Source organism: Acipenser ruthenus, chromosome 4, assembly GCF_902713425.1.
Source record: "Acipenser ruthenus chromosome 4, fAciRut3.2 maternal haplotype, whole genome shotgun sequence".
Classification (NCBI taxonomy): Eukaryota; Metazoa; Chordata; class Actinopteri; order Acipenseriformes; family Acipenseridae; genus Acipenser; species Acipenser ruthenus.
Window position 1 is genome coordinate 70,357,055 of NC_081192.1, and position 23,550 is coordinate 70,380,604.

Below are 23,550 nucleotides of genomic sequence, written 5' to 3' on the forward strand. Positions count from 1 at the left end.
GATTTCAGTAGTGATATTGAAATTATCTTCCCACTCACAGTGACTATGATAATTTATTGTCTGTGGCTGTTGCCTTGCAAGGACACATCTAAATCACATTCTCATTACGAGTTTACCACCTGGTGTAGGTAAGATACAGTAGTCCAAGATTAGTACTAAGGTCAAACTTATAAGAAACTCAGGTAGACACATTTTTCAGCTAGTGCATTCTTCTATCTGACCACTTGAGTTTTACCTTAGAATTCAGATTTTGAAACCTTTTGAAATTACAGATGACACTATCACTACCTATGGAGGTCTGTAAAACCAGCCATTTGTAATGCACATCAGCTTCCAGTCTCACCTGGAAGGAGACCACCAGAATTCAGTTCAGGTCGACTGCTGGTTTAAAACAGGCCCGTGTCTTAAGCAATGACAATCCTGTTATGGAAACTGATATTTTATTGTAGGGTGACTACATGTTCAATATTTGTATAAATGGTCATATATCATTATTTACCAGGCTTACTAATATCCCTTTTCAACAATAGGTGCAGTAAAAGCAACATTTCTAAAGTGAGGTTTTTAAAATGACCACTATGTGCGTGCAATAATAATTTCATCACCCCCTTTGCAATAGAGTAAGATACTAAATGGAGAAATCTTTAAACCAAATCACATTTACAGGGGGCCAAGATAATAGCTGCACACCCCAAGTGATCATTTTTTCAACTAAGAATTTCAGTATGAAAAATGCAGATGATATAAAAAGTCCCTTTAATTACCATCTTAAAATCTATAAATACCATGCTTAAAACCCCTCTCGCTAAACACCTTTGAATACAAGTGCTACAGGGTGTACTCAAAAGATTAGGTGCAATATAGAGGGAAGTTTAAAATTTAAAGAAATAACCAAAGAAAGTGGAAGACAGAAAGAAAGCAAAAGGGAAATGGTTAAGAAAGAGTAGTCTTTATTGAAGATGTGAAAAAAAAACACATACACACACTAAGCGACAGTGTTAGAAAGGCATTCCAAAGAGTAAAGAAAAAAGCTGAACAAATAAATTATTAGATACATTTCTGGATAAATGTAATACAACACAACGAATGTAAAAGATAGCATGAAGTGAAGAAGAAAAATGAACAGCAAATTAACAGATCATTAATGCATCCAAAATGTTGCCTAATCTTTTGAGCACCTAGAGTACCTGTCATGCTTGCAGCACAAGAACACACTGAATCAAAACCCTCACACTGATTTTTTAAAACATTGCCAATCGCATCAAAGAGTAAAATTAAAGTACACTACTGTAGCCCACTAAAATGGAAGGCTATGAGAATTGCATATAATAATAATAGTACCTTTAGTTCAAATAACTGTGACATCTAACTGGCAATGCTCAGTAATACAGTAATTATACTCACATTGTTATGGAGTTACAGGCAGGTGAAAAATAAGTGTTTTTCCAGTTCAGCATAATAAAGTGTTATGCCTAACAAGCAGATCCGCTAATCTCTAGCAGGTGCCACTATTTAGTAGCAGTACTAATTAAAAGGGAAGATGAAATATAGGAAAACCCTGGCAATATATATATATATATATAAAAAGATACTTTGTTTTAAAAATATATATTTTTTTCTATGCATAATATTTGTTCTATTTATAAAACCATGTTGTTTTCCATTGAAACCCTACATGTATCCTTTGCTTTGGTATGCCTAGGGGTACGAATTATTTTAGCAAAACCTCTCCTCTCGACTAAGACTCCCACTGCACAGCAATTTCTGCCATTTCAGACTTGCAGTACTTCGATCTTAACAAGAAAAAATGATTCTTGATTAAGCTGAAATGTGACTAATCACATTCATAGTAAAACCCTGAAATGACTGTAACTACTAGGCACTGGAAATATTATCCTAATCCTGCAATATCAGCACCAGTTTAGGCCTTGGGTATGGTAAGAGTGGGTGTTTTTCAGGGGCTTTCAAACCAGCAGCGGGGCTGGCTATCCCTGAAATAGAAGGAATACTGAGTGGAGAGGCTGCCGGATTTCTTGTGGTGCATGAGAGACCAGATAGAGTCAAAGAGGAGGAGAGAGAGGGGCCGGGGCCTCCTCCTGTCACCTTCGAGAGGCTTGACGATCTGCAGCTTCTCGGGCAAGTAGGAGCGGCTAACGAAGGAGAGTCCTGACAGGCCTGAGTGGTTGGTGCTGAGTGACATGATGCTGTCGGTGGGGGTGAGGGAGCCACTGTACAGCTCGCCCTTCTCAGCCAGGTCACGCAGCTTCCTCTCCCGGTCCTCCACGAAGAAGCGCCGCTCACTCAGGTAGTTCTCACGCCGTAGTGACAGTCTTCTTAGAGCCGTCTCCAAGTCGTGGGAGCCTGGTGTCCCCGGGGTCCCTGGCTTCTTGTTAGTGTCTTCACTACAAAAAAACAGGACAGGCAGGAGGCATTTAGCACATCTCCAAATCACACAAAAGTCCCTTCACATATCTCCCAGAAGTAAAAAGACACCCCTTCAGAATCCTCAAATTAACCTTTCAAGTCTGTTCAAATCGTGATTGGACAAACCTGCCATCAGGCGACTCTGTCTCCAGGATGATGCTGTTCGTCCGGTTGTCTATAACAATGTTGCTGATGTCTCCTCCGTAGAAGCTGGAGCGTGGTGTGCTCATGCAGCTGGAGAGCGCTGAGTTCAGGGAGGAGGACTGGTTAGAGCCAGGGATGTTCATGGGAGAGGGAGCCAGTGATCTCTGCTTCACGGTCTGGTTGATGTTCTTCACTGTCTCAAACACTCGCTTGTGGTGAATCCTGAAAATACAGGTGGTTCAATCCCCTTGAGCATTCAATGACAAAAGCTATCTTAACCCTTTGTAAAACACCTGTTTATCTGTTCACACACTGTCATTATAAAATACCTTTAAATATCTAATAGCCTTGCATATATCTCAAATAGTCAATTATCATTAATATGAATATCAAGGGACCAGCAAAATAATTTGTATTATCAGTAATTTGTATTATCAGGAGTCTAAAACTGCATACTTATTGAAGTTACAGCTATTGCAAAAAGATTGTGATGAGTAAATTTGTGTTATAAAGAAGTAATTTCCAATAAATGACTGCTAAATTTAGCATCAGGAAATTTGTATAATCTGAGTTTGTTTTAATGAGAATTGTATCTAAATCAAATGGTGGTTAAAAAGAGCAGCAACACATACTTCTGCTCTTCAGCAATGGGATCGTCCAGCTGAAGCTCCTTTCGCATACTGCCTTCAATCTCAGCTGCCAGCGAGTCCTAGAAAACAGAATATATATATACTTTGTAAGATATCTCCATCTTTTTTGATCCAGGAAATAAAATTACTCTTCACCTGCATTTTCTAAAATGAATTTAGTAACCAGTAGCAGTCCATGTGTGTCAAGGTGAGAATGCTGTCACTGGGGCTAGGGTTGAAAGAAAAGGATGCAGAGACAACTTACCATCGGGAAGAGCCCCAGCGAATGGTAGCGCCGGGGAGTGCTGTTGGGCATAGTCTTGTTGCGCAGGTTCTTCAGCTCTTCCTGCGCCTCACGAAGCATCTCCATGCACTCTGCATACTTGTCTTCCAGCTCTCGTAACTGAGGAACAATATAAAACAAAATAGGGTGTCAGTAACATGCACTGGCGTAACCCATACCAAGGATGCAGATACACAATTGCTCAGCCAATCAAGTGTCTCATAACAATGGACATGCATTCATCAAAATCAAGCGGTTCCCAAGCAAGGTATAGCTTTCAATAGCTAACATACCGTGCTATACAGATACTAAAACAGAACTCACCTCAGACGTGAGCTGGCGCTGGGCATCTTTAGCAGCCCCCAGATGTTGGGAAAGTTCTTCATTTTCTACTGCGTACTGCAAAGAGGTAAAACAACATTTCCCTATTTAAAGCCATTCCATAAGGAATATCACAGTGATGGTCTGGCACTCCCTGTTTAGCAGGTCAAGGTGTGGTGTAACCTCTAGATTTGAAGGAGAGGGAAATTATGCAGTTAACCCCATCACCTAAGGGGTAGGGAAAAAAGTAACCTAATTGCCAAAAATTGCCATATTATATTAAATCTACTCTGGATAAATAAACATTGGGAAAAACAGGTGCTTTATGAGCTGTATTTCGTGAAAACAGAGAAAATTATGGTCCCAGTGTGTTTTTAGATATAATGCTTTATCATTTGTGGTTGTAACAGAGCTGTGGTGTTGGAAAAAATACAAATCTATGTGGTGATGGTGTTTTGAATACATTTGACTAATGTTGTGTATATATACAGCACTCCCTCGCTATAACGCCCTTCATTATAACAAACCTTCTGCTATAACGAATCTGGCCATTGGACCCCAAATAAAATAATATAAAAAAGATAATATAAGCACACACTATCAACATCCCGGTCTGTATGGGATGCCACATCCACAGTGAGGTCAGATCTATTTTTTTTTAATAAAAAGTGCATGCTGTGTAACTATGCATCTGAAATGAAAATAATTTTATGTTGCAACAAAGTCGGGAACTATATTGATAGTTTGAAAAAAGGAGTAACACAGGCATCTCTGTCGTGAATACAGATTGTCAGAAAACACATGAGTAACCAAGCGGCAAAGCAATATTGAATAAAGAAAAAACAACAACAAAAAACAAACAAAAAAAAACAACTTGAGGATCTGATGAACTTTTCATGTCAGATTGACTTGGAATAAAAACTTCAATTCAGGATTTTTGCTTTTTGAACTGCGTTTTAATTCTTTAATGAATAGGATAAAGCAAAGGCAGAGTACCATGTACATGAAATGAACAGGTACATGTAATTCTAATTTTATTTGCAATCTCATCTCATTAACATACTCCAACAGTTTGTCATTCATTTTTACTGTCCTTTCGCTATAACAACCCCTCGATATATATATATATATATATATATATATATATATATATATATATATATATATATACTGTATATACAGTGGTCCCTTGCTATAATGCTCTAGGTTATAACGCGCCTGGGATATAACGCTCCTACAGCATGTCCCCCAATTCCCTATACTAGTGATTCATGCAATATTTCTACAGTAAATAACAGTACCGGTGTTCAAACTGTAAACAACTTCTCAGTCTAACTTCCGTTTCTGTCTCTCCCTTTTGATACGGTATCTGAACTGAAGAAAAGCCTCGCTAGCACTTTATAACACAGACATCTTATTCAGCAATCGTTTTAGAATTAATATAACTAATAAATATTAGGCCTATTATGTGGTTATCTTTCCTAATGCATTTACTTTTTTTCTGTGAGAGGAGCTGCGGCTTTCTCCGGGAGACGAGACGCTTCAGCCCCACTCCGGCAGCCGAACCTGGGGCGAGCCCATTCCCTCTTCCCCTCTCCCGACCCGCTCTCCTCCTCGCACTTGGTTTGCGTGTCTGTTGCTTCAAACTGAACTCCCGACCGCTGTTTAGCCAGGCTATTTATAGTTTAAAAACTGCTAATTAAAAAGATCCACGAGTGGGAATGTTACCTTTTTTTTGGTAAAAAATATAGTGTTGATTACATGGTGCTTTATGCATGGTTAATTCACGGAAAGTTCACTATATGTACAGTCTATCAGATTTGGCCTAAGGATGGATGGATGGATGGATATATATATATATATATATATATATATATATATATATATATATATATAGTTTTTATATATAGTTTTTTGATGTTTGAAATGGTGTCTGGGGTATTTATTTTGTCAAAGCTTTTTTTTTATGTTTAGGTTTTTTTTCGCCAAAATGTTCCTGCCCAACTGACCCTTAAGCACAAGGAGATATGTTGAGCCACAAGCAAGACTAGCATTACAGACTATAAACCATTTGTGATCAGGATGGCTCATGCCAATCATTATTTTCTTACTGATTTAGACTTCTTCTGTAGATCCACTATCTGGGAGAGGAGGTGGGTGATCTCCTCCTGTTGCCGGGCAGCATCTTCAGTTTTCTTGGCTAACTCTTCAGCAATGGAAGAGATTTGAACATGTGCATCTCCTTTGGGAAAAGAAAAAATGTTTCATACAAAATTTTAAAAAAAATGAACCAACTGCCTTTAATCATTATTATCAATGGCTTCTGTTAAGGGCCCTTTCCTTAAGTGTTTTAGCTGTACACCAACTGTACAGCAGCAGTTTTATTTATATCTTGCTTCCCTGGAGCTGAACAATTGAAGCAAGGAACGAGCAGTTGCTATTCTGAACATAAGACTTTGTAAGGATTTCAATCATTGTCTCAGTCTGGATTCAATCCCTGGCTCTAGGGTATACAATCCATGCTTTATTATTTCTAAAACTCTCTACTACCCAGTCCACCCAGTGCTGTTACCATGATGAGCATCCTGAAGAAATGTCGAATAACGTACTTAGCTCCTTCACACAGTCATTCACAAGCTGTTGCTCCTTCTCTTCATAAGTGATCGTTTCGGTCTTCAAATGACAAGCCTATTGCAGGAGAAGAGCATAGTACAGGTATTTGTTTTTGGAACAATGCAACAGCAGGCAAATAGTTATAGAAACCCTTCTCCCCCACTACCTGCTACTTAAAAAAATGAGTAATATTTACACTTGGTAACGGGTCACTCCAGCTCAAGTATACCCAATCTTGGGAAGGTATATGCTCCATTATTGTGATGATACATAAACATACAGAAAGGGGTTCCATGGGACTGTAGGTGCCGTCATGCAAAAGGAGAGCTCTGTAACCCATGTCCCACATGTTAAGAATGTGTCTAAAGGAGGTACAAATGCCCATTTTGGAGACCTAGACACTGTTATTGTAGATTGTAAGCTCACTCCATACCTCTGATCTAAGGACAACATTTTCTTCTTCGAGGTCCTTCAGTTTCCTCTGCAGAGAATCATGGGGAAAGTAATTTTGGACTGACGAAGACTCATTCCGTCTTATCCTGCACATATTAATACAACAACATTAAGAACAAATGATTTTGCATTATACATGCCTGAGATATTCCTTTATGTGAGAGTTTAATTAAAGTTTTTAGGAAACAGACTAATACGAAAAGTTAACAATTTTAGGTGTGAAGGGTGCGACATGTAGCTAAAAATATCTACACCTTTACTGCAACCTGCCTTTTAGTCAAGGAATGTATTTCTAGGACAGTTTTTATCCACATGATTGATTAGCTTATTACCCGATGTGTGCTTATTCAAAGTGAAATTTAACAATGCAGCTCTTAGGACAGAGACATTTAGAGAAACCATCTGCTTAAAGAGAGAATGTGTGTTAATGTGTACAGGCAGGACTTACGGAGTTGAGCAGGCTGAATCAGCTTCACTTTCTTCTGCAACACTTGTATAAAACTGAAGCAGCTCATCTTTCATTGACAGCTCATGGCGCAGCTGAGAAACCTGGACAAACAGTAACCCCATTACCACTGCATATTACAAAAGCAAATACAGTGCCTGTTCCACCTCTGTTACACTCAATAAAGAATGGTTTAGTTTGATAGAATATAGTGCTTCATTTTGTCCTTCTTTTATCCAGCGCCAGGACTACACTGCAAAAATATATATATGGAATGATAAAAGCATAGTAAAGTGTAACAAAGCATAGCGAAAACATGGTAAACTATGGGAAGGCATTATATACGCCTGGGAAAACTACAAAATGACTGGTTACATAAATATAATATAAATAGATCAACAAATTGATAGCATAACTACCAATTCATACATTAATTGTCCATAAAAGCAATAGCACCAATTATTATTATAAACATATATTAAAAAAAATAATAATAATTTAGCAATTTTAGTGTTTGTGTGTGTGTGTGTGTGTGTCACTAACCTTACCCCCAGTAATCTAGTTGTGCACACACTGTGTACATTCACTGTTTAAGCAATAATTAACTATTTTTTTTTTTGTTTTTACCTTGGAGACCAATTCTGACATTCATGTAACTGGACACTGATCCTGGTATCAATAGCAACAGGTCAAGGAGGCCACACGGAATTTACTGTGACACTGAGGTTAGCTTGCGGACACAAAATGCTGCTTTATTTACATTCTGTACCATTACATATGGGACTAATTTGTTCACACAATTTCCAACAAGAAAATAATGGAATACCAAGGAAACTTTCATAAATTCCATATTTTAATATAAAATATATATATTTTTAATTTCCTGTTGACATTTATCATAGGTTTTTTAAGCTTTCGCTTTAATAATTATAAGCAAAAAAGTGTACTTTTTTATTGCTGTTGGCTGTTTTCTATATTGTGTGAGGGGGTGTTTTTCACATTGCTTTTCATATATCACACATTTAAGCAAAATGACTGATACATTTAATAAAAAGCTATATACAGAAATCATTTTACACGGGACCTCATCTTCAGAATTGTCATTAAAACTTTTAAAAACAATATAAAAATCATATATAAGGGTAATTTCTCAGCTTGTTTACTTTAAAATCTGTCAAATCGACCGTCCGGTACTTTTTTTTGACTGACTGTAGTACTGCAGGGACAGGCTGTCTCCCAGTACCCACCTCCTCCCGAATGTGTTCCACCTGTTCCTCGAGGAAATCATTTCTCTCCGTGAGTGTTTTGTTTTTCTTCAACAGTGACTGGCCAATGCGTGCGGCTAATTCTAAATCCCGCTCTTTCTGTGGAGGACAGAGATTGTATTGTGATTATTCAAGCTGACAGGAGTGACAAAGCCCATCAACAGCAAAGGTTGTGTTTAAATTGAGGTTTTGAACAGCACTAATACCCAACGACTCAGACCGATATTTTCGTACACCCGCTCTTTTGCATTATTATTATTTATTATTTATTTTCTTAGCTGACGCCCTTATCCAGGGCAACTAACAATTGTTACAAGATATCACATTATTTTTACATACAATTACCCATTTATACAGTTGGGTTTTTACTGGAGCAATCTAGGTAAAGTACCTTGCTCAAGGGTACAGCAGCAGTGTCCCCACCGGGGATTGAACCCACGACCCTCCGGTCAAGAGTCCAGAGCCCTAACCATTATTGAACAACAAACCTACCAGTCCAAACTGTGAGCAGCACAGAAGAAACTGGCAGGTTTCCCTGGTAACTAGGAGAACATGAGTCTATTTTTTCAATCAATATTCTGCCTGGTGATAACATAAATATACCAATACTGTAAAATACTGCTCTCTATACTGATATGCAGTATTAACTCGCTATAAATTCCAATATTATTCCTTTGGGATAGGATGCAATAAAGGTTGACTGTCTTAAAATGTTTAAAAAATAAATAAGCTGTAAATAAATAAATAAATATATTTTTTAATTCGACACAATTTTGATTAGTATACTAGCTAATATAAATGATAAATTAGACCAATACAAACCATGCATGAATATAAACAATATCATGCATGTTGTAACTGTGATCTACTAATGCAAACAAAACTGTATGTCAGATACACCTACAGGTTACATTTGAGAAAGCATTTTTTTTTTTTTTTTTTATAAACGTGTGGAGGTACTGTATCATAGTCATTAAGAAGATTCAGGAAAGAGTAGGCTAGCAGTACATTATTAAAGCTAATAATGTGCTGCTATAACCTTCTAAAAGTGATTGCTGTAGTAAGAAAAGCCTCAGGCTTCCCCCACAGTCTTTTAATGCCAGCCCGTGGTGATCCTATGCGTTTATTTCCAACTGTTCCCTCAAACTTGGATGTAAAGTCCCTAGTTCCAAAACCCACTGCAGGGCGGGTACAACCTAGAAACCCAATTCACCACAAATCCTGTGGTATATTGTGGTATATTCTCATGGCAGCTTCATGTCTCAGTGAGGCACCAAGGCAGGCTTAGGTTTCGCCATGACGACCATTTGTTTTTAAATTTCTCCTAACAATTAACACAAGGCCACATTACTAGAACTCCAGGATGGATTTTTGATAAAACAACCATTGTGCTGGTGTGTTGTCAGTACAACAGGCATGATTCAATAAAGATGTAATTTTATTTGCTATGTAAACATTATCATAGTATCATGTATAGTGTGCAGTGTAAGGAAAACCCGGAACTGTTATTAAACTTAACTTTAGAATTGAGCCATATTTTATATGCACAACTACCTGTTATGCAGGTGATTTCTTATACGTGGTTTCTAATGATAAACATAAAAAGTTTTGTCCATAAAGTTATTTGAAACAGACATAAAACATTCCTTTCTGTGACTGAGGTAAAGGCTTCCAAAGTTGTGATCCAATAAAGCTCAGGTCTAACACTCTTCCACAGTGAACAATAACCCTTTCTACAAGGTCATGCACAATGACACAGAAGTGATCATGTATAAAATCATGAGACTTACCTCTTCAAGCAGACGTGTAACAGCATCTATGTCATTGTATGTTTTAGTCATCTGGCCCACTCTTTCAGCACATAGAACTATAAAGAAAGAACTCAGATTTAATACTTCACTCTTAGAAATAAAAATGAAATATGCTGTACATTACACACAAAATAAATATGGCTGCACCCTGAAACAACAGTTCATACCGTAGGTTTTGTAACTGTTTCCATTGAGAAGGAAATTAACCACTTACTAGGACAATGTGGAATCACAGCTAGACACTACCCCCATTCCATCACTATCACCCATATCAACCCGCACGAGAAAGCCGGACCGGGTGTTGCTGCAGCAGGTTAGTGCCCTATACTGTACAGAATGTGTATTTAGGACACTTATACAACACCCAATGAGCAATGCAGCCATGAGTCACCTCGTTGCAAACTGACAAAGACCACAACCACCGCCTGTTTCAGCTCACAGAATTGCCATTAACAGTCATCTTCTTGATGGCAGTGTCACATGGTCACATCGTGTGCAAAATTATTATTATTATTTATTTATTTCTTAGCAGACGCCCTTATCCAGGGCGACTTACAATTATTACAAGATATCACATTATTTTTACATACAATTACCCATTTATACAGTTGGGTTTTTACTGGAGTACCTTGCTCAAGGGTACAGCAGCAGTGTCCCCACCTGGGATTGAATCCACAACCCTCCGGTCAAGAGTCCAGAGTCCTAACCACTACTCCACACTGCTGCCCCAAATGTGGTTGTGCAATAAAACTTATCACTGGATATCTTTCATTGGGTGTCAAAAACAACCACCCACCAGCAATTATTAGGATGGTCTGCTATGCCAATAGCATTTTATTAAATGCAAAATAATGGATGGCAGGATTGTATTTATTCTGCGCATCAAATCTGTGCTTTGTTGTTAATTGTGCTGGAAGTCTACTGGGATATGAAGATCACCGTAAAGGTACAATATGAAACATAAAATATGCACTTTGATGGTAAAACGCCATGTCATTTATTACCTGGTTAAAATAATATAGTTTAACTGAACTGTTGTGCTACCTCACATTTGAAAATGGCCACCTGTAGAAACCAGTGATTAGAAAACGATTATGTATCATCAGCCAATCAGCTTCCAGCTGTAGCAGGTTTTTAATAGACAGTAGATGCCCGCTGGAATGTCACTGCATCACCTGTGAATGAAATTTTAAATCCACCGCGCAAGTACTGTAGCGGCATTTTGATTTTGACTTGCCTTAATGAAAGCTCAGTACACATCTTTGACAGCAAATACTAACCAGAGACACAAATGGTCCAAATTTATTTTATTATCCACCAAAACCAGTCAAACAATACTTTGCACCGACAAAAGCAATAAATCCTGTGCCCTAAAAAAAAACAACAAACCAAGACACTGACACTTCAGTAATATTGCTCCATTCAGATATCTGTCACCATTTAGTAAAGTTTTTTTTTTCCCCTCTAATTATGCGATCCTTTATGAATGTTTTCGTAAAACTTTCCTCAGCGGAAGGGTACCCAATTAATCATTACAAGTTCAAGGTAAATCTAGGTTTTAAAGTGTTTTTCTAAAGACAATAATGAGAACAATAATTTTCCAATAGCCATAGTGCCCTCTTGATGAAGGCTGTAAGCTTTGACTTCAAAGTTTATTAAATTCTCAGACAAGGCTTGCATACAGCTAGTTCTAATCAGCATGAATTCAGCACATGCCCTGGAATGTATCACAGATCATACAATTGGGTTGTGTGTGCAAAAGGGGGGTGAGTGGGTTTGTTTGAATTATATGACACTCAGATCGTAAAGTATAGAATGGAGAGATAGGCAATGCATTCTTGGCCAATTTGATAGAAGATAGGAGAGAGGAGACATGGGTAAGGGAAGCAAAGTATGTGCTTCTTTATGATAAGAGCTGCCACAGGAGAAAGATTTTTTTTTTATGGTTTTGGGTGTAACTGTCACATGATTTTCTCCAGTTAGGCTTGAAATGTGGTTGTAAAGCTGATATATACATCTGTGCTACATCTACATCTGCTGAAGCCACTTTGAAGCTCAGCTTACCACCAGCTGAGATCTGAGGAATCGCCCTTCATTTTTGTATCGAGACATTGTTTTCTGTTTCCACAATAAAGAGTTTGTTAGTTTTGACAATCTTTGTCCAGACTATATTATTCGAACCTTACTCTACCATGTGGTAGCTGACCTTGACTTTCGTTAGTGCAAAAGCAAATCAACTGCTTCTCATGTAGTACTGTTCCTCTCTTCAAACTTGTTCAGTATCATAATTGATGTACGTATTGAAACAAGGTTAATTGGTCATAAGCTGCCCTACTTCCTTAATGTAAATTTCTCTTGTGTATTAACACAACCACTGAAATAAATTATCTTATATATTTTAGCCTCAATTATGGTCTGAGTTATATGTTTTTATAGCTAAAGGCGAGAAAGTGTATACACAGCCAGCGTCAATTCATGAGCTGTGTGAGCAATATTAAATAGATTTAGTTATTCCCTTTTCTGGTACCCTGGTTTACACATATATACACTGAGTGTACAAAACATTAGGAAAACCTTGACACGAATGGGGTATGGCAGCCGACGACCTAACAGAGTTCCACTTCTTTCAGCAAAACACAAGAAACTGCGGTAGCAGTGGGCTAAGGAACGAAAACACTGGGCACTGGAGGATTGGAAAAACATTGCCTGGTCTGATGAATCCCGGTTCCTGCTGTTTCACGCTGATGAGAGGACTAGGGTAAACCACATGAGTACAAGCATCCATCATGCCGGGTGTCAACATTGCAGGCTGGTGGTGGTGGTGTGATGGTGTGGGGTGTGTTTTCATGGCACACATTGGGCCCGTTGATAAAAGTGGAGCAACGTTTGAATGCCACAGGATATCTGAACATCACTGCCAATCAGGTGCATCCCTTCATGGCAGCAGTGTATCCATCTGCTAATGGATTTTTTCAGCAGGATAATGCCCCATGCCATAAGGCTAGGATTGTCCAGGAATGGTTCCACGAACATGACAGTGAATTCAGCTTACTGTAGTGACCTGCCCAGTCACCAGATCTCAATCCAATTGAGCATCTGTGGGATAAGATGGAACGAGCTATTCAGATTAGAGATCCACTACCAGCCAACTTGACACAACTGTGGGAAGCATTGGAGTCAACATGGGCCAGCATCCCTGTGGAACGCTTTCGACACCTTGTAGAGTCCATGCCCCGATGAATTGAGGCTGTTCTGAGGGCAAAAGGGGGTGCAACTCAATATTAGGAAGGTGTAGAGAGATGTGATTCCATTGTCAGCAGTCATTGCTGTAAAACCAGTACAACTCATCATCACCAGTGCAGTAACAGCAAAACCACTATCCTACCAGTAACATGCTTACTGAACATGGCTGCTCAACAGGAGATGCATGTTTACAACATTTAGGGCCTAGTGAAGAAACCAACACGTAGTCAAATCTAGAAAAAGGACTATGACAACAGGATTATGATTTTAAAAGGAAGCTTTCATTTGATTTAAGTATTGTGCACAATTCATTTTAAAGGTCAGTCTTGTCTGGCTGTGCGTGTTCATGTACTTCAGCTGAATCAGTGCAGTCACAAATTGAGGATCTAAACACAGTCATAGGTGGTTCCCAGTCAGTGTTTATTTGCCAATAACATAACCCCAGTGGGGTTATTAGGTCTACCACTGCCAAATTGCTTCATTGTCCACTGTTAGTTTGAATCTGGTTCGCGCCCAGCCTCGTATCACAGCATTTTGGCACGCGACCTCGCCATTCAAGGCACTTGGTGCTGCCTTGACCTAGCTCGCAAAATTCAGTAGGTTAATAAAGTTTTTCATTAGTAGTTCAAAATAAAGCACAAGAAAGCTGGTCAATGGCTGACAGTGGAAATAATGTAAATTGAAGTGAAAATGCAAAACTAATATTTACATGTGTATGAATTTCAACATACCATAGGACATGACAAAATATGATTAAATAAAAGACCTGTTGCACTACTTAGGAGGCATGTTTATGCTATCTCACCAAAAATAACTCAAGAAAATGAAACAAAGATTTAATCAAATCTAGTTTGAAACTGGGCAATGTGTATTTATAAGCTGCATTCTTAGGACTGAAGGAGTTGCATACACTAATCTTCTAGCTGGTAATGTAGCACTCAGGATATCTGATAGCAAATGGAGATTCTGATATGAATATAATACTACTAATAATGGATGTGATTCCTCCAGCAACTAACACTAAAGAAACAAATGACTGCCATATCTGTAAATGAGTAAGTCTGATAATGTTAGCTCTACATGGAACACCCATGGTAAAATATACATCACCCATCCTAGTTATAAAAAAACAGGTCCATTCTTTATCAATGCAGGTAGCACGCAGCACACCGAAATTGTAACTAAGCAATCAACAAAGGAAACAGTTTAAATGGACTTACTAATCTAAATCTTGGGTTGCTTCCTTGTGCAATTTACTGCCTTGCTTCAAATGGTTCTTATGACCAAATACTGACAACATTATTATTATTGTTACTGGAATTTGTTGGTCAATTACCAAACAAATCTGTTTACAACCCCCATTCACCTAGACATGCATCTTGATTTTCCTGTATAACCAAGTTTCCTTTAGTACAACTCTTAAGTATTAAATATGTACTGTATTGAATGAAATGTATGGAGGACAACACATGAAGAGGGTTTACTGTACACTCTTAGGAAATACAGAGAACTGTTTACTTTTCAGTGAGAAGAGATTATACAAAACAACTCGGTGATACCAACAACTTATTTTCCCACTCTATCCTATAATAATCCCATCCCTCCTTAGATAATGTAGTTTCACGCGTTGCTTAGTTTCACTAAGTATCCTGGTCTATAAATGATCTCAAAAATAAAATCTCAAAAGCCAAAAAACATAATCTCCTAAATGTATAGTTCATTGATCTTATATCTATTATCCAGACATTGCTCTGGGAGCACAGCCAAGAGCTCCAAATCAATAGTACAGATTAGAAATACTGTAGGCTGAAGAAAAGGTAACTGTACACCAGTTAACAAGATAATGGCGTGCCTAGCAACCTGTAACGCAAAGGGCAGCGCAAGAACGTTGAGTAGCACAATGCTACTTCACCTCACTTTTCAACCTTGGCAAAACATACAGCTGCACTTTCAAACTACATTGTTTGAACAGGAAATCTGCATACTGTACACCAGACAAACCTGCTGTGCAGGACTTTGATGGACAGAATGTGTTAACCTTTAGGAATGCATTTCAATAAAGAGTCAGTACTCTACAATAATAAGATTGTATGCAAATGTCAACTTGTGGGATTATGAACTGACGAAACCCAACATATATACTGCAGTCTTATACATAATATATTTCTTTCATCATTTCATATATTTTTTTATACACTATAAGGTAATACGACACATGTAGGGTGCCTCTTACTGTTATAAGATGTCAGGACAGCTAAGCTGTGCAAAATGATTTCTGTTATAATAAAATACATATAATAAACTTATTATAAAATCACAAAAACAAAGGAACCACTACTAAAACATATATACCTACTATTTAACAAAGTCTTTTTTTTAACTTTAGAATTCTGTCATCCTGATGTAACTATCACTATTTAATCATATCCTGATGTAACTATCACTATTATCTGCTGTATTATTGAATTGTGGTTTGTCACACTTGAACAAAAGTTATTGTATTTCTTGCTCTTATTGTATTACTTGTATTGTAACACTTGAAATGTATTTGCTTACGATTGTAAGTCGCCCTGGATAAGGGCGTCTGCTAAGAAATAAATAATAATAATAATAATAATACCGTATGTTCTATCCCCAGAATTACATCTATAGACAAGATAAGAAGCAGTGGAATTTTGACATATTCTCAATGTTGGTAGTTTGCTTACTTATTTGTGATTTTTAATTATCAGAATGCCCATTAGTGTATATAACAAGCTTAAATGTCTACACATATTTCTTAACATTTAAAAAGAAACATTTTATTGTGAAAGGCTACAGATATATTGTAAAAAGGTCCTCTCTGGCAAAATCGCTCCTCTTACAATCACCAACTGGTTATCAGACATAATAAAGCTTTTATCATTGACTCATGCAAGTCTAGATTGTGGTGGTTGTTTTTTTTGTTGTTGTTTTTGATTAGTTAAAAAGATAAAAACATAGGAGAGCCAGTCTTAAAACACATTTAAATGATATATTTATAGACTTTGTAAAGATATGTATTTTTATTTTAAAATGCAATTAAAAATAATGAAAAGCGGAAATAATCAATCCAGCCCTGCATTATGATGGTAAAATAATTTATATGAGAATGCCTTTGTAACATTCGTTTCCTGATCATATCAGGGCTCAGTGTGTAATGTTTCCCTTTCCACACCTACCTTACAAACAAGCAACATGAGTGCTTAGACTACCTCAAATCCCAGTTTTTAAGAAATTACAAATTTAAAAACTCAATCATAAAATCAAGTCTCTAAACTTAGAGACTGTAATTGAGTGTTTAAACTTCCGTTTCTGTCTCTCCCTTTTGATACAGTATCTGAACTGAAGAAAAGCTGCGCTGGCACTTTATAACACAGACATCTTATTCAGCATTCGTTTTAGAACTAAATAAATAAATAGGCCCATTACGTGGTTATCTTTCCTAATGTATTTACTTTTTTGCTGCGAGAGGAGCTGCGGCTTTCTCCAGGAGACGAGACGCTTCAGCCCCGAAACTGGGGCGAGCCCATTCCCTCTTCCCCTCGCCCGACCCGCTCTCCTCCTCGCACTTGGTTTGCGTGTCTGTCGCTTCGAACTGAACTCCCGACCGCCGTTTAGCCGGGCCATTTATAGTTTAAAAACTGCTAATTAAAAAGATCCACGAGTGGGACTGTTACCTTTTTTTTTGGTAAAAAATATAGCATTGATTACATGGTGCTTTCTGCATGGTTAATTCACCGAAAGCTACATTTTTGCTTCACTATATGTGCATTATACAGAGGGAGTTATTTTATTTTGTATTTTAGTCAGAGGTGTGTTGCTTATAATGCTCTTTGGTTGCAATTACATATTGTGTGTCCCCTGAGACCCACGTTACATCAAGGGAGCTGTGTGTGTGTGTGTGTGTCTGTATATATATATATATATATATATATATATATATATATATATATATATATATATGTGTGTGTGTGTGTGTGTATACACACACTTAAATGTACATTAACTACACTATACTTACACATCAGTTACATTGCTTAATACATGTAAAGTTATCGGGAAGACAACTTTGTTAAATACATGTTAATGTACTGTATGGATCCTCACTGTCACAGAATTATGGGATATATTAGTAAATGGTGCAGTGTACAGTGCACAGTGTAACTGGGTGTAGTTGATATACCTGTGGAAAATATACCGTTATGTATTCTTTTTTTTTTTAAATTACCTTTACCTTTTTTTACCTTAAAAAAATGACATACATATATACACTGTACCTTCCTCCAAGGAGTCCTGATCTTCTTCATCAATAGCATCTTCCAAATCATTGCTGTCGTTACATTCTGACTCTGGTGGACAGTTGTACTCAAAGCTTTCTTCTTCAAGCTCATTAGGAAACAATGACATTGTCAGAGCTTAATCCTGGGCGTGGGTTGGGTAGCATACCCTACAACACAATGCCATGCCTGGGTCTCCCAGGCATTGAAATGCCCCTGTCACACCTGCCTCCCTTCATTCATAAAGGGCAACATTACTCACGGTAAAGGCACCGGAACACTGCTTGCTACGGTATGTAAACAGTGGTGCTGAACCATTTCTACCTAAAGTGGAGGGGGGTCCACCCACCTTCCTTGATTTTTAAAAAAAAAATCTTTACAACTTAAAATTACTATCTCAACACATGCGGTTACTCATGCAGTATTTTGACAACTGCATCACAACTTTAACAGATATGACTGGTTCACTGTTCACACACACACTCTGCTTTTATATTTGTGCTAAAATGGTATGTGCCTGAAATGCACCACGGAAACTTCACTGTGAGCCTGGAAACCTCAGCACAGGTCCACCTGCAGAAGGGGAGGGGCTAGTCAGCAGGTAACCTGGTTTTCTCACTCAGCTACAGTGTCTATGTAAAGGGTTGAAATACTGAAGTTTGATTGGTCAGAGAAGAGTGACACCCTCCCTAATGAAAATTCCTGCAACTGCTTTGTATTTATAGAAATCATAGTAACTTGCACAATTAGCACGTATTAATATTTTTATTATAAAACACTGAGACCTAGACCTTGTTTCCAGTGTTGTCCTAGACACAAAATCAAACAAATAAAAATCTTCAAGACATGGTTAGACGGAACAAACTAGAAGAACGTATTTAATGTTAGTAGGTATAATTCTGCCTATAAAACAGAGTTATAAATGGGACAGTGTTCCAAAACCTTTGAGCCATGTGAAAAAAGCTTTTTCACCAAAATGTGTACAGGTATGGGGAACAACCAACAGGACTATAAGATGGGAATGTTGCCTACAAGTGATGGCCAAAAATGAACTAATTCACTTTGCAGGTTTCACATTCAATAGAATTACCAAAAGGGTATATTTCAGGAATTAACTTGCAGTACCTACTGACACATTCTTATTGTTTCCATGTACATTGAATCCACTTGTGCTAATTTTAAGGTCATTTTTCCTATTTTGCATCCATTTTTTAATCTGAGTGCCATCTTTAAACAATATATTTATTTTTAATTCTAAACACACTGAAGATGGAAGTTGACAAAATAAGTTGCTCACTAATTCTTCATTGTACTTTGCTTTTAACAAGTAGTGCTGGGACAAATAATCAGACTATTTGAATGAACATTTCATGACACGTATTTGAAGACACAAATCCATTCAGTGTCCACATCCGGCAGAAATGACATCACTGAAAAACATGTGCAACAACATGCTTTCCTTGCACCAACTTGCTGCAAGAATTTGCGTAACAATGCCTAAAATGCCAAGTGAAAAAAGGCCCTGTTTGATATGTAGAATTCACATATTTTAAAAATAAAACAGAATCAACACAGCTGTTCTTGACCCTCTATTTAAAAGTTTCAGACAGTAAAAAGTAGACCGACCAGTCAGAGTAGGATGTGCATGTGAGCTCTACCTGAAGCTGCAGATGCTGCTTCAGATTAGGGAAGCGAGTCACAATCAGGGAATACAGATGCATGTATGTCACTCAAATTCCTCACGCTTTTCAGCACAGGCCCAACTTGCAGGAAATGTTGTGTAGTGATCAGGCTTTTATGTGGGATGTAATAAAGGAGAACCAAAACTGAGGTTTGTTTTTTCATTATTACAATGCCTTTTTCACGTTTGTTTTATTTGATGTATTTATTCAAGTTAAATTTGACAGTTTTTGTTTGCTTTTTCAGCAAAAAAAGGCCTAAGTAAACCTCAGTAATGACATTATTACTACAAAAAATGTGTCTATGGCCACTGTTTATTGCAAAGAAGCGGCAATGGCAGGGGAAAAAAAAAAAAACCTAAAACGAAATGTCTACTTCTGTATTGTTTTTTCCCTGAAATACACACTTAAACTATCCTAGGTTTTGTAGTTAATGCAGCAGGGTAAAGTAAGGCCTCACAACTTATTTGTACTTTTCATATATATATATATATATATATATATATATATATATATATATATATATATATATATATATATTAAATACAGTGGTAAATATCATGGCTTTCATTACTTATTACAAATTAATGAATATATGAATTTTGAACGGGTATCGGTACATGAAAATGTCATATAGTTATAGAAATAGTTATTTTCTGTAGCAGTCAATGAAAGTATTTCATATATGCTGTTGGTTTAATAATCAAGGTCCAATAGAACAGATAAGTAACAATACAAAACTCAAAGTCTCTGTTTCAGCATGTTCCAGCCTACATTTACTTTTCTACGCCAGACCAGTGTCCCTTGATATGTCTCCACAGTAGCCACCCATACAGTTTTGCATGGATTTTCTGGCATTAACACTTGTCCGATTTCTTACTGGAAAGCTGTAACTTTCAGTTGCAAGTTAAATAAGTAGTATTTTATATTTCACAGTATATTTGCAGGTACCTGTCTATATATTTTGGACATGTTAGCTTAACAGTTAATATTAAAGGAGTGGTAACTAAGGCTTTTACAGTATCGGATTCTGCAGAGTCAAAGTCCCGGTTTGAACGATCAACTTTGTGCTGAAAGTCAAATTTTCACCATCCATTTCCGGTTTTAATAACCAATGCCAAATAATGCCTGAATCACGCAAGTGAATGAATGATTCAGGGTTAGGGTTATCTTCGGTTCAGATAGCAGTTGCAATGATACTGCCGGTAATTATTACAGTTAACAGAGTGGTGATGACCTTGAAATCTGTCGAGGTAAAAATAACTTGGGTAGTGCCAGGCTCTACACCTCTTCACAGTACACTCCTTAGGATAGCGAAACCACAAAAATGTACTGATCAGAGATTACCATTTACTAGCCAAGCCTTGCTGTACAGCCCTCCATACACTTTAATGCAGGTCAAATAGATTCTGTATGCTGGAAACAATTAGTAAAAAGCAGGCTGTTTATTTCAGCTTGATTTTTATTTAACAATTTACAAAAGCTATATTTAGTTTTTTTTACATAAAACTAACTTGAGGAAAAATAATTAAACCATTTAATTTGCAGTTGTAAATGTTTAAGTAGAACCTCAATGCCTGATGAAAACAAGGCATTAGAAGGGTTAAATATATAAGCAACTTGACTGAATCAACGGTACCCATGCCCCCCCCCCCCAAAAAAAAAAACAAAACAGTGAATTTAAAAAAATAATATAAAACATTTGCCTTTATCTGTACAATACAAAATGTCCCTGACTCACAGGCTTTCCAAGAGATCTGTAGAAAACAAACTGTAGGGCCACATTTATAGAGCATTTACCTTTTTTTCCTTATTGGAAAATAACACAAAGAACTTGTAATGTCAGATACTGTAAATCTTTCATGTGCTAATTTAACAGTCCCTATAGGCAGTTCAAATGCTCATTTTTTATTTTGGTTGAAAATGCTTTATGAATATGGACCATATTGAAACAAAAACTCAGATTAAAACGTGCATTTACATTATCATTCCATATTCTGAAAACAGCTTTGTTGCTAGATACATCTTCATTCCATACATGTAATGTAGCACTCGTTTTTTTTTTTGTTTTTTTTTTATTAATTTTGATTAAAGAATTTACCGTTTTTTTTCGATCTTTATTTTTCCATTCAAGCAGAGAATGGGTGAAATCAACCTTTATGCTTTAAAAAAACAGACTTTTTATGTCCTTGAGAAACGTCTCATTTAGCGAAACCCCTTTATCATATTCAACATGCAACAAAACCATGGTTACCAACATTCTAATTGAAATAACGTTTGGTCACAAGAGATGTACGTATAGAAACGATCCTACACACATTTGAAAATGGTCTCAAATAAACCGCCGAAACCGCAGCATATAAAAGTGTATTACACAGACTTTTATAGCATAAATTTACAGGTAAAATAATATGCACAGAACAAAAACTAGAGATAGTTGAACAGAATTAACTTGCACTTATTATTCGGATTCTGAGGTCCGCCCCTCCCCTGCTTCAGCACAGGTGGACTCAGAGTCACTGGAAGGCAAGGCAGACGGGCCCGTTTATCTTGAGCGTGTGACACCTGCTGGTGAACAGATGTATTTCACTTATAATTCCAGTTTCTAGCCACATAGTGTCACCTATCAAGCAAAACACATAATGGCAGTTTAAACAAAATCGCACATCAACCTCAATTGTGCTGTAAATTCTGCCTGAAGATTTAGTGGTCGGAACATGCTGATCCCACTGTAATAAATTATCTGTCTATCATGCGATTTATTTTTAGGCATGCTACATGGTGGTGTTGCTTTGTATAAAGTTGTTGATTACAGATTCTGCCCCTCGCTATTTAAATACAGTAATCCGTCATGTATCCGCCCGTCACATATCCATCATGATCAAGCTTTTCAGCAACGTTAGTTTATTCAACAAAGATTAGTTCAGAGATTGTAGATCCTACCAAAGTTTTCATACACTGTGTTGTATGTGCTCCATGCGCTACCATTGCTGGTAGTGTCACGTGAGCTGTTCAGTGTTACTAGATATGTAAATAAATCCTGTACGTGACGGACTACTGTAGATACATTCCAAGACCAGCCCTGGTTTTCGTGGCTTTGTGCTTGCACAGATAAAACCTGACAATCTTAAGGATCAGACAAGCAAAGGTGTGTATGTGCATGTGTATTTACTGTACATATTAAATTCCCTTTAAACATACTTGTTAAACAGATCTGGTGTTCTTTGTGATAGCGTATCCAGGTAAAAACATTTAGCATTTATAAGACAGGAATTTTGCCAACAAGTGATGTCCAAAAACAAAATATTTACTATGAAAGTTGGTTAACCTTTAATAGTCGAACCTCAGGGTATATTTGCAGATTGCAGCTTGCCTTTTGCCACTTAGCCTATTTGTTCCATGCGTATTGAATTCTGTGTTGGCTCACGTCTGCAGTTTTTCTTATTTTAGGTCCATGTGAGCAGCACACCATCTTTAAACGATATAATCTTTTAATGTTTACCACCTCTCATAATGTCAAACTACATACGAAGACTGAAGCTGTTTAAAAGACGATGCTCATTAACAAAAATGAATGCAAAGCAGGAAAAATGGCCTCTCAGGTTGTTCGAGACAGAGTTAGCGTGACCCATGGAATCTCACCTCCTACCTGAGACTGCCCTTCTCTTGTGTGTCTTAAACTGTAGCTCAGCAGGCAAAAACAAATAATACTAATGACTTCCCACTGCCTCAGCAATCAATATTCCCATCAACTGCAGTAGTGTTGCAGCAGAGCCCAGAGCTTGTGAGGAACTACCAAGATATGAAGTCCCCAGCACTTTGAGACTTAGGTGTGAGAAGATGCTGCTTTGATAAAACATTTCAATGCAATAAACCCTATAAACAGCTGCATTGAAAATGAGTTGGCACATCTGCACAATGCATTAGGCTTCACCACATGAG

General features: G+C 37.3%; 1 protein-coding gene across 10 annotated transcripts in view; it reads right to left on the reverse strand.

The window, feature by feature from the left end:
* LOC117400320 (trafficking kinesin-binding protein 1-like) overlaps window positions 1–23,550 on the reverse strand; it is a 111,949-nt gene that overhangs the window by 13,858 nt on the left and 74,541 nt on the right. For 9 of the 10 annotated variants that reach the window (XM_059022715.1, XM_034000100.3, XM_034000099.3 and 6 more), the window contains 11 exons: window positions 10,368–10,444; window positions 8,560–8,676; window positions 7,316–7,416; window positions 6,848–6,953; window positions 6,411–6,489; window positions 5,913–6,043; window positions 3,805–3,879; window positions 3,463–3,600; window positions 3,201–3,277; window positions 2,551–2,790; window positions 2,104–2,402 (listed from right to left, as the gene is read on the reverse strand). In XM_059022715.1, coding sequence (XP_058878698.1) covers window positions 2,104–2,402; window positions 2,551–2,790; window positions 3,201–3,277; window positions 3,463–3,600; window positions 3,805–3,879; window positions 5,913–6,043; window positions 6,411–6,489; window positions 6,848–6,953; window positions 7,316–7,416; window positions 8,560–8,676; window positions 10,368–10,418 — 1,414 coding nt within the window. In that variant the 5' untranslated portion in view covers window positions 10,419–10,444. Of the gene's footprint in view, window positions 1–2,103; window positions 2,403–2,550; window positions 2,791–3,200; window positions 3,278–3,462; window positions 3,601–3,804; window positions 3,880–5,912; window positions 6,044–6,410; window positions 6,490–6,847; window positions 6,954–7,315; window positions 7,417–8,559; window positions 8,677–10,367; window positions 10,445–17,929; window positions 18,206–23,550 lie in introns of those variants that run through there. The other variant, XM_034000102.3, reaches the window with a different exon arrangement.